At 42.3% G+C, this 12576-nt stretch overlaps 1 protein-coding gene across 2 annotated transcripts in view; it reads right to left on the bottom strand.

Moving 5' to 3' along the window:
- cnksr3 (cnksr family member 3) overlaps positions 1 to 1087 on the bottom strand; it is a 194636-nt gene extending 193549 nt beyond the window's left edge. Inside the window, exon 1 of one of the 2 annotated variants that reach the window (XM_043696125.1) lies at positions 748 to 1087. In XM_043696125.1, coding sequence (XP_043552060.1) covers positions 748 to 799 — 52 coding nt within the window. In that variant the 5' untranslated portion in view covers positions 800 to 1087. The remainder of the gene's footprint in view (positions 1 to 747) is intronic. The other variant, XM_043696124.1, reaches the window with a different exon arrangement.
- Between the last annotated feature and the right edge of the window lie 11489 nt (positions 1088 to 12576).

Raw genomic sequence — 12576 nt, 5'->3', positions numbered from 1 at the left:
GTATTCCAATGGAATATGAACTGTTTTTGTTTTAAAAAACCTTTAAAATAAATATTGAGCTCTGTCGAACGACGTCGAACAGAAACTCTGACATTTGAAAGCTTTACTTTAAAAAAAAGAGTTCGCGGGCACGTCCCATCGCTTTCAGCCGAAGTGAACTGGTCCACCGGGAGAAGTTGGATCGGTTGGATATTCTTCAATGTTCGGCTCAAACAGCGGTGACAGCGCTGAAAACCGAACAGTGCTCGGAGCCCGGACTGCAGCAGAGGCCGCCGACATCCTGCAAACGAGAGCGGCAGTAACCGGGATCCCCGGGAGATTCCCGAGCCAGTGAGTTGTCGGTCAACCACCGGCAGATAAGAAAAAAACCTAATTCACAGACAACCAGGGATACTTTTTTTCCCCCTTCCCCACAGCCACAGAAGGTGAGGCGAGCAAGTTAAAGTTCGGGGGCAAAGAAAATACATTTGGTTTTCCAACAAAAGTAGCAATTAAATTATATAAACACTCGTGAGAAAGGAAACGAAACCCACCGAACTAATAATTAAAATGAAGAAAAATCCAAGTCCTGAATGGAGCCACAACACCAAACTAAGGTTTCGTTGAATCCGAACTCTGCTCCACATAATCACATCAGTTTTTGAAATGACTCAGAAGAACAATGTTGCTTTAAGTTGTAAGATACTGACTGACCGCCACTCCAGGAGTTGTCAAGTGCGCCGTTACAAACAGCACAAAGTTATTTACCTTTAATCCACTCCACCACTTGTTTCGGCGTCCACTTGGTGATAGGTTCCATTGGTTTGAGAGGTTGGGAAGATTATAGAAAGTTTGTATCCAGATGTATCTGTGTGTGTGTGGAGGTGATACTCAGTGCCCCTATTACTGTTGCGGTGTTCCCGTGCTCACATGCTGTTTGCGCTGGGCTCAGCTCCGGGCCGCTTTCCACCTCCTGTGTGTATCTGCAAACACAACCTCCCGCTCCAGGACCTCTGCATTTCACCAAGGGATCAGGTTGCATTCGCCACCACTTCCGTCGAAACTCCTTAAAGGGAAGGGACCACTCCACCCAGCGTGCTTTGCTTATTATGATGATTATTATTATTTGTATATGCCGACTTTAAGAGCGCGCCAGACGTGAAAACAAATTCCTGTTGTCTTTATGCGTCAATAACTTTACAAGAGAGAAAAAAAAGAAGGGGGATCTCGCGTTGATGTTCCTACTTTTTATAAAGTCCGGACCAAAAACCAAAGCCAAGCTCCGAGCGGTAGTTCATTTAAAGGGGTAGTGGAGAGATCAATTTGAATGTCTTTTGTGTGTATTTACAATGAGTATACATTATTCACAACACAGAGATAGAACTTCACAGTGGGACCTATTGATACAACCGAAAACAACGGTAAATCTTTCTTAACGCGTATTCTAGCTTCAACAGGTTAGTGTTAAAGACTAGATCAAAACAATTTTATAGGCTAAGTAAAAGGAGAAACTGCAACATGGTGATAGTGGATCTTTTATGGTTCAAATCAAAAGCTTGAAATAATTCTGACAAAAAGAAATTTGTATTTATGCAGAGCTAAAGTCGCTGTAGGACAATACAGGAAGTTGCTGTATCAGAGAGAGAGAGAGAGAGACGGTGGTGGTTTGACCTGATGGTCCGCAGGTGAGGGTACAGGTTGAGAAAAGTCCTTCATTGCTAACCTCAGTCAAAAAAGAATTGGAACCCATGCTGTTCACATCATACTGCATTGCAAACCAGCATCCACCAACCAACTGAGCGAACGAACAGTTTTACCTTATTTACATGATGTGGAGGTGCCGTTGTTGGACTGGGATGGGCCAACTCAAAAGTCACACAACACCAGATTTTAGTTCTGATTTGGAGATGTCGGTGTTGGACTGGGGTGTACAAAGTTAAAAATCACACAACACCAGGTTATAGTCCAACAGGTTTAATTGAAAGCACTAGCTTTTGGAGCGTCGCACCTGATGAAGGAGCAACGCTCCAAAAGCTAGTGTGCTTCCAATTAAACCTGTTGGACTATAACCTGGTGTTGTGTGATTTTTAGGTTTTAGTCCAACAGGGTTATTTGAAATCATAAGCTTTAGGAGGGCTGCCCCTTCATCAGGTGAAGGGAAGAGAAGCACACAGGCACAGCATTTATAATCAGAGAGATCAAAAGACCATGCAAATAGTGTGAGTGGAGTGTCAACAGGCTGAGTAATAGGTCTCTGCAGATGATCAAGACTGTCAACCGGTGTGAGTAAAGCGTCAATAACTGAATAACAAGTGAAGGAATGCTCTATAATCCGATTAATTGAGGCAAAAAGATATTTACAAAGAATTCAAAATAAGGTGGTGCTGGAGACAGGCCAAATGGCTGGAATGATATGGTTGGTATAAGAGGTGCATACGGAGGGTCTAACCAAAGTAACAAGTAATCCAAAACTGTACAAACTAATTAGATAGAGACATCACACCAAGTTGGATAAACAGTGGAGCTGGAAAAAAGCACAGCAGGTCAAGCATAATCAGAGGAGGAGGGTAGTGAACATTTCAGGTCATAACCTTTCAACAGGACTGGGGGAGGGGAAGGGGGCTACAAAATAAATGGAAGGGGTGAGTTTGGGAGAAAAGGGGGTGGATTGGTTATAGGTGCATGCAGGTTGGAGGTGGCTGTGATTGGTCAGTGGGAAGCTTGGAGCGGATAGGTGGGAAGGCTCTCTTCAGATCATAACAAGCTATCAAGGTGATGGTGTCAAAACAGCTCAGTAAGGAAGAGTTTACAGAACAGTATGGTGGGTTCACATAGCGCAACGTGAACCCAAGAACATGGTTGAGACCAAATTCATGCGTATAGAACTTGGCCATCAGTTTCTGCTCGGCAATTCTGCATTGTTGTGGATCTCAAAGGCCGCCTTGGAGGACACTTACCGGAAGATCGGAGGGTGAATGTCCTTGACCAACTGGAAGGGAACATTCCTGTCTAGTGATCATTGTGCGGTGTCCATTCATCTGTTGTCTTAGTGTCTGCACGGCCTTGCCAATATACCATGCCTTGCGGCATCCTTGCCTGCAGGGTATGAGGTAGACAACATTGGCTGAGTCACATAGTATCTGCTGTGTACATGGTGGGTGGTGTTCCCACATGTGATGGTAGTATCCATGTTGAAGATCTGGCATGTCTTGCAGATGTTGCCATGGCAGGGTGTGTGGTGTTGTGGTCAATGTCCTGATGGATGTGTGGTTTGCTGCAAACGATGGTCTGTTTAAGGTTTGGCGGTTATTTGAAGGCAAGAACTGGAGATGTAGGGATGATCTTGGCGAGATGTTTGTCATCATCAATGACATGTTGAAGGCTGTGAAGAACATGGCACAGTTTCTGCACACCAGCAAAGTACTAGAAGATGGAGGGTACTCTATCGGTCGTATCCTGTGTCTGTCTTCTGAGGAAGTTGTTGAGGTTTTTTGCTGTGGCACATTGGAACTGGCAATCAGTGGGTTGAACATCATATCCCATTCTTATGAGAGCCTCTTTCAGCATCTTTAGGTGACCATAGCATTCCTCCTCATCTGTGCAGATAATGTGTATGCGCATCCTTTCACTTGTTATTCAGCTGTTGACATTTTACTCACACCATCTGACACTCTTGGTCCTCTGCAGAGTCCTATTATTCAGCCTGTTGACACTCCACTCAGACCAGTTGTATGAATGTTTGATCTCTCTGATTATAAGTTCTGTGCCATTATGCTCTCTTCACCTGACAAAAGGGCAGCATTAGGAAAGCTTATGATTTCAAATAAACCTGTTATAGCCAGGACTATAACCTAGTGTTGTGGGACTTTTGACCTTATCTTTTTTCTGTAGCACTGCTGTTAGGGACATTAATAAATGGAAAGCAACCCATTGTCACAAAACTATCTCTTGGTGTGCAAACATCAAAAATAAAGTATGCCAGTTAGTGTGAGTTTGAAATTTGGAAAATTCCTTTTGGACGCATTTAGGTGATCAAAACTAGGAATTTACTCATGGATCTAAATTTTGTGTGAGGTCATAATTTCCCCCTAGTAAGGACAGATCCAGATCAAACTTGAAGGAATTCAGCAAATTAGGTTTTACAACAAAAAATGTCAACTTGTTCCATGGATCATATATTCTCTGGCAAAGAATTATCTCCTAAACTATGATGACTGCCAATACATCCAATATTTTCAGGTCTACTTCCTTTTGTACTCTAGCATGTAGACTATCAGGCTGTGGTGATTTGTCAGCTTTTAATTCCATTAATTTATTAGATTACTTACAGTGTGGAAACAGGCCCAACAAGTCCACACCGACCCGCCGAAGCACAACCCACCCAGACCCATTCCCCTACATTTACCCTTGCACCTAACACTACGGGCAATTTAGCATGGCCAATTCACCTGACCTGCACATTTTTGGTGCTGTGGGAGGAAACCGGAGCACCCGGAGGAAACCCACGCAGACACGGGGAGAACGTGCAAACTCCACACAGTCAGTCACCTGAGGCGGGATTTGAACCCGGGTCTCTGGCGCTGTGCAGCAACAGTGCTAACCACTGTGCCACCATGCCGCCCACAAATTTCTTTTGCACAATTTTCTTACTAATATTGATTCCCTTTAGTTCTGCCCTCTCACTAGACCCTTGATTCCCTAGCACTCTGGGGAGTTATTTGTGTCATCTTTATTGAAAATAAAACCAAAGTAGGTGTTCAATCCTTCTGTTATTTCTTTGTTCCCTATTATTTGCCTACCTTCTGATTGTAAGGGACCTACATTTGTCATTAGCAATATTTATAGAATCTTTTATGGGCAATTTCTATGTTTCCTGCAATTTTGCTCTCATGTACTTTTCCTATCTTGATGAAACATTTTGTCTTCTTTTGCTGAATTCTGAAATTCTGTGAATCCTCAGGATCGCTGCTTTTTCTGGCAATTATATTTATCCGCTTGAATCTAATACTGTCCATTGTTTCTTTTGTAAGCCATGCTTGCACCACCTTATTTTTGTGTCAGACAGGATAGTCACTGTAATTGTTGTTTAAAAGTTACCCATTGCCTAGGAACTGTCAGCCCTTTCAGTAAAGTTCTCCAGTCCATCTTTGGCAATTAATTTGAGCCCTGCCAGGACCTAAGTTTTGGATGTGACTACTTCACTCCATGTTAATGAAGAATTCTATCATATGATTTTTTTTAGATTAGATACCCTACAGTATGGAAACAGACCATTTGGCCCAACAAGTCTGGACAGTAACCCAGCCAGACCCATTGCCCTACCCTATATTTACCTCTGACTAATGCACCGAACCTACACATCCCTGAACACTATGGGCAATTTAGCATGACCAATTCACCTAACCTGCACATCTTTGGACTGTGGGAGGAAACCAGAGCACCTGGAGGAAACCCACACAGACAGGGGGGGAATGTGCAAACTCCACTCAAACAGTCACCCAAGGCGGGAATCAAACCCAAGTCCCTGGTGCTGTGAGGCACCAGGGACATCCATTGATGAGGTTATCTACTTTAGGCAGGACTTATAAGGAATAGAACAAGAATTAATAGTTGAGCTAAAGCTATGCAAAGCCCCAAACAAAAGCAGAAGTTGCTGTAAAAGCTCATCAAGTTTGGCAGCATCTGTGAAGAGAAATCAGAGTTAACGTTTTGAGTCAAGTGACCCTTCTTCTGAACTGGATGATAGTGACTAGGCAATAGGCAATAGAGTATTTAAAAAAAAAGTGCATGAATTGCAGCAATTATCCTGACTGACACAAAATTAAGAGGAAAGGTGGTGCAAGCACAGCTTACAAAAGAAACTATGGATAGTATTATATTCAAAGAGGGGATGAATAAGCAGCAAAGCAGCAAACCTGAGGATTCAGAGAATTTCAGAATTCAGCAAAAAATGACAAAATGTTAACTCTCGGTCAATCAGGCACTAGTGAAGCTAGTTAGCTGGCCATACCCAGAATTAGGTCCTGGGAATGAAAGTTCTACCAAGTGAGAGATGCTGGTGAATTAGAGGAGAAAGTGAGGACTGCAGATGCTGGAGATCAAGAGCTAAAAATGTGTTGCTGGAAAAGCGCAGCAGGTCAGGCAGCATCCAAGGAGCAGGAGAATCAAAGTTTCGGGCATGAGCCCTTCTTCAGGAAAGAAAATTCCTGAAGAAGGGCTCATGCCCGAAACGTCGATTCTCCTGCTCCTTGGATGCTGCCTGACCTGCTGCGCTTTTCCAGCAACACATTTTCAGCTGGTGAATTAGAGGCTAGCAGTTCTTTCACTTATTAGTTCCATGGAGAAGGCCGTGGCTTCTGCTGAAGGAGCACTGACAGAGTATCAAGAAGAGACCTTGGAATGTAGGTTCATAGCTCCTTGAAAGTTGGGTCACAGGTAGATAGGATAGTGAAGAAGGCGTTTGGAATGCTTTCCTTTATTGGTCAGAGCATTGCGCATAGAAGTTGGGTGGTCATGTTGTGGCTGTACAGGTATTTGTACAGGCCACTTTTGGAATATTGTGTGCAATTATGCTCTCCCTCCTATGATGTTGTGAAACTTGAAAAGGTTCAGAAAAGATTTACAAGGATGTTGCCAGGGTTGGAGGGTTTGAGCTATAGGGGGAGGCTGAATAGGCTGGGGTTGTTTCTCTGGAGCATCAGAAGCTGAGAGGTGACCTTATAGAGGTCTATAAAATCTTGAGGGGCATGGATAGGGTAAATAGACAAGACCTTTTCCCAGGATTGGGGAAGTCCAGAACTAGAGGGCTAGGTTTAGGGTGAGAGGGGAAAGATTTAAAAGGGACCTAAGGGACAACTTTTTCACACAGAGGGCAGTGTGTGTATGGAATGAGCTGCCAGAGGAACTGGTGGAGTCTGGTACAATTACAACATTTAAAAGGCACCTGGATGGTATATTTATAGGAAGGTTTAGATGGATATGGGCAAGTGCTGGCAAGTGGGACTAGATTAATTTAGGATGTCAAGTCGGCATGGATGAGATAGACCGAAGGGTCTGTTTCCATGGTGGACATCTCTATGACTCTATGATTCAGGTTATAGTTAAGTACATTGGAGAGCTGGCAGAGTGTTCTCAGCTTCAGGGACGTGGAAAGTGGAGGAATTGAGATAGAGGAAGCCAGCAATAATGGCAGGAGAGTGGCTCATAGCAGGCACCTCCTTGCCAATGTCCAACCCTCAGTTGGACACTGATTGCCTTAAATCAAGGGAGCCCCTGAACAAGGTAACAAACTGCCCAAAGTATAGAAGCTGAACTATACAATTGTAGTTTATTCTAACTGCATTTAGTGCATCATATAATGTGACAACAGAAAAATGTCTATATCTTATCATGTATTAAGGAATGCTATCAAACACTTAAAGCATTTATTATGAGACATGGACGGGCTATCTTGCAGTTGGGTTATCCCACCAACTGCAGGGTGAGGTCCTTAAAAAGGTCTTTAATTAGCCACTTCAGGGTGGTAGACTGGAAGGTTGACCACAGGTCTTATTGTCCAGTAGTTAATTTCGGCATGAAGGCAGTACCCAGGTAGGCCACCACCCACCTAATTAAATGCCTGACCCAACTCAAACCACATTACCACTGGAAGCAGAATATTGCATTCGTAGAATCATCAAATAGATCAAATACAGAAGGAAGCCATTTGGCCCATTATAACCATACTGGCTCTATGCAAGATCAATTCACCTGATCTCCCGCAAACCTGCAGATTTCTGTCTTTTGAGGTAATTATCCAGTTCTCTTTTGAAAGTCATGGTTCAATATAACTTCATCACCGTCTCTGGCAGTGTGTTTCAGATCATAACCACTCACTGCATAAAAGAGTTTTGCCTCTTGTCGTCATTGCTGCTTTTGTCAGTCATCTTAAATTTGTGTCCCTTGCTTTTTGACTTTATCAGCAATGGGAACATGTTCTCCATTTTTTCACTCTGTCCAAAATCTCGTGATATTGAACAGATCTATCAAATGTCCTCTCAATCTTCTCTGAGGAGAACAGCTCCAGCTTTTTAATTTACTCATGTTATCAAAGTTTCTCATCTGATAAATCTTTTATACACTCTCTTTGATGCTTTCCTATTCTTGCTAAAGTATAACATTTGGAATTGGACCAATATGCCAACTGAGGTTGAGCAAATATTTTCTAGATATTCATTGTAACCTTCTTGCTTTTGTGTGCTGCACTGAGTGTGGACCCAATGTATTTCTGAATCATTCTGTCAGATTTCTTCCAGAGTTACAATGGATGTCCACAGGGAAGGCCCCTTGATGCTGATGATGACAACAGGTTCACAACAATCAATGATGATTTCTGTGGAGGCCACTGATATTTACTACCTTGGTGCTTGTAATAGACTAGCCAGCTTCTTGCCTGTGAAGGTCACCGTGCAACATAACTTGTGACAAGAAAGTCCACACATCATAATGTGTTAGAAGGGCCATCATGCCCTTAAATCAGATGTCAGGCTGTGTTAACTTTCTGTGATCCACACCTTTACCAGCATTCTATACTTTTAAGTTTTATCTCCTCCAAAACTACCAAGCATTTTCAGCTCTGAGAATAGGCACATATATTTGGTACTGAGGGCAGTTGGCAAAGACGGATTTCTGCTGTTATGTGCAGACAAACCAAAGTGGTCATGGTTTTGGAGCTGATCTTGAGTGTGCTTAGTTTCTGTCCAACATCTCAGGGTTTGCACAGTTACCCTCATCCATGTTGTGGTCCTTGTCATTACCTCCTGTTGTTCTATCTGAATGCACCATATTCCAACACAGTCATTGTTGCTCCACTACATACCTCCTTTGTCACCATCACCCACGATTGAGCCCATCCTTGACAGGTATACAGTTACTCTCAGCATCATTTTCTGAATTTGTTGCAGCTTTCACCATTGGCTCTGTTACACTGTCTCAATTGCAACATTTAAGAGGCATTTGGATGGGTATATGAATAGGAAGGGTTTGGAGGGATATGGGCCGGGTGCTGGCAGATGGGACTAGATTGGGTTGGGATATCTGGTTGGCATGGACGGGTTGGACCGAAGGATCTGTTTCCATGCTGTACATCTCTATGACTCTATGTATTTATCTCAGCCTAACATTTCCTAGAGAATGACAATGGCTACACATCCAAATAGCTCCCTGGCCCTGAGGTATTTTGTGATACCGCACGGTTGTGAAAACGTTCTATATGAGTGCAAGTCATTACTTATTTCTTCCATAAAATAAAGCTATGACCTGGAACTGTCTTGGCACCATATTCTTTTAGACTCACCTTAAATCTCTCCTTCTTGCAAATCCTCATCTACCCTTCCAACAGCTCCTCTCTGGCCAGGTTGTTGGTCACCATTCTCCATCACTGATCCTCCCTTCTTTCACAGAAATAGTTTGGGACATTTATTAAGTTAAGGGCTCTTTATAACAGCATCAGGTGATGTGACAATGGTAAGGACACGGAAGCTTTGAAACAAATTCTGAGCAAAGTGATCTTTTTTGAAGCAATTAATTTAAGATTTTCATTTAACAGAGTGGCTGATATAACTATGCTGCTATTTATGTTAAAGGTTGTGTGTTAGTCACATGTAGTTATAGCATCAAGAAAATTGAAGGAATGCTAAAAGTTTAAAATAAATCCACAAATGAAGATATCAAGGGGCGATAATGCTAGTTACTATTTTAAAACAATGGATGTGAGTTCCATATTATATTCAAGAACAATGATATCACAAACCTATTTCTCTTCTGGAGTAAGGCTTTCATTCTTTTTAATCAAATTTCAATGACTGCAAGGGAGGGTCTGGGAACCTAATCTTTTCACAGCAGTTGCCACATATAGATTTGTAATCTGCAAACCAGAGAAAAGGTCACAATGATTAGTAGGCAAAATAAAACTACAGGTTGATCCAGTGAAATTTTCTTAAGTGGAATAACCATCTACAAATCAACAAGAAGAAAGATTGTGGATGCCAAGTATCTTGGTGAACAATGTAATGGGCCGAATTTTACAGTGGCCTGAATGGCCTTGGCTACAACATGACTCTTGTGGTAAAATCACCCAGAAAGCCCAGCAAGGCCTGTTTCAAAATCAGGAGCAACTCGCTGTATACTTTATGTATCTGCCAGGCAGTAAGGCGAATTTCACACTAGGCAGCAATGAGTTGCCGACTTTTGGGGGATAGTAGCCTGTTAAATATCTCACTAACAGCACAACTTACCTCATTAATATTCAGTTTCCCACCTTACCACCTGCATCAAACAAACTAGATGTCAAGAAATCTTAACAAGAATGTCAAAGCAGGTACCTGGCAATTTCAGTTTACCACTGGTTGTGAAAAGCATCCATGTTGCTCAGCATCAAACAGCATGTCATGAAACGATCCATGGCTGCCAGCTGTGCACACCCCAAACCAAGAACATTACATCCAATATTTACAAAGCCCTTATGATCCTCATGACGCATCTCCATCCACTTTACAGGATACTTTGGAACCACAGACCTTAATTGCACTGACAACTTGCATTGAAAAGCTGCTGCTGGACACCTTGCATGTATGGACAGGCACCAAGTTCACAGATTGAACCAGGTTGTATCCCAGGGTTACTTACTTGTTCTTTTAATACAAACCTGATTTCTCACAGCATCCCTGCCTTGTTTGCCATGCCTGTTAGCCTTTAGCCTGTGACTGAAGTGTTACGCGATATCAGTACTTTTTTGCATAGAGACACAGTCAGGCTGCTTGTCAGTGGGGATCTGACTGGGGTTAAGTACTGAGGTTGGTGGGTTCAGAATATCTTGCTGGACAGCACACTGAGACATCAATTTAACACTGTCTGCATGTGCCAGCTTCCTGTGCAGCAAACACATTGCACCTTCATTCAACTAAATAGCCATGTCGGAAAATGGGTGAGGCTGGTCCACAGTCCACTCAATGCAGGGCCAATATCGGTTAGGAGGTCGCAATATAGTCAGTCACAGGCATAGTCTGCACATATGTGGTTCAGCCACATAAGTTTCCCTGCTCAGGGATATGTCAGAGTATGTTATGAGTAGTTCGCAACAATCAGTACTGTAGGCCAGCACCAGCTGTCAGAGGTACTGTGTATTATCATCGAGGAACTGTATACATAGTCAGGGGCCTTGTCAGCCGTGTCTGGAACTACTTGAAGTCAATCAGAGCTCTGGGGCAAGTACAGTTTGGGGGTCCATGCATTGATATTTGAGGAGGATGCAAGGGTCGGCTGTAGGGATATCAGTGTTACTGCCAAAAGTAAGGGAGTAGTCAGGCTGCGGTAAAGGAGATGTGAAGATAGTGAGAAGGACAGTGACGGGGAAACTCAAGGCATGTTGGGGGAAGGTGGTATAGCTTCAGGTGGGCTATGGGAAAAGAAGTCTTTGGCAGGAACCAACACTATTGGCTTCACAGGCAGAACAGGGTGGACATCAATAAGGTGCAATGACTGGACCTCAGAAAGGATATTTGGAGAAAAAGTTTATTGTGGTGGATTTGCACAAGGGGGCTGGCTGGAAATGGACTGTCAGGATTGAGTGAGATGCAAAAGGCAACTGGAAAATGGCTGCGATAACATCCAGATGAGATGGTTGGCAGGATTGTCCGTTTGATGGGTGAAAGTGCAGGATCCGTGTTAACAACATTGAAGGGGCAAACACATGAAGCAGATATTTCTAAACTTCAGCTGTGTTTTAATGCAAACATTTCTTCACTCAATTGCAATAAGTGGTGAGTGAACGTGCTAAGGCTTCAAATGCTGATCAGAGGTGGAATTAAACATTTGCTCTCAATGATGAAGGAGTCGGCAGTGATTACTTGAAAAGAGTCAAATGCTACCAAAAGTGCCCCATCACTTATGAAAGTCAAGAAATATGGTCTTAAATATGAGATAGTAACTAAACTTCTTAACGCCGATTGATTAGAATAAATTACTATTACAAGAAGTAGGTGAGGCAAATAGTATATTGCATTTAAGAGTTATCTATAAAAACATAAAGAATGGACAATCGAGTTAAATAAAGCAGGAAGAGATTGGTTAAGACCAGTAGGATTAAGTTGACTGTTTATGTAAACTTTATGTAATTCTATGATAGCAATGTTATAATTGTACTGGAGAGTTCATACATGCTTATGTTAACTGAGAATTATACAAGAATTATGGCATAGAAACAGATTTATTCAACCAGTTTGTGTTTCTTATGATGTTTATTCTTCACATGACCAGTAGAGTTAATTCTTTGAGTCCACTCCGTTCCTATATTCTTTTTTCTTTCAGTTATCGATCTCATCCATTTTTAAATGTAATGTTATCTGAAACAGAGCCTCATATGCACTGTGAAATAATATTTCTCCAGTTCTTTGAATTTACTGGAGAGCAACACTGAGATGGATTTGTAAAATGGTTGCTGATTTGTCACCTGCCATTTTACTCTTTCATCTCCCCTATTTGTATTTAGTTTTCATAATTTAATGCACTCCTTTAAGTATTCCTCAAATACTTTCTGTTTGAATGAAACAAGTTCAAATG

The sequence above is a fragment of the Chiloscyllium plagiosum genome, chromosome 9 (assembly GCF_004010195.1).
Source record: "Chiloscyllium plagiosum isolate BGI_BamShark_2017 chromosome 9, ASM401019v2, whole genome shotgun sequence".
NCBI lineage: Eukaryota > Metazoa > Chordata > Chondrichthyes > Orectolobiformes > Hemiscylliidae > Chiloscyllium > Chiloscyllium plagiosum.
The sequence above is the reverse complement of the archived record's forward strand: the minus strand, read 5'-3'. Positions and strand labels throughout refer to the sequence as shown.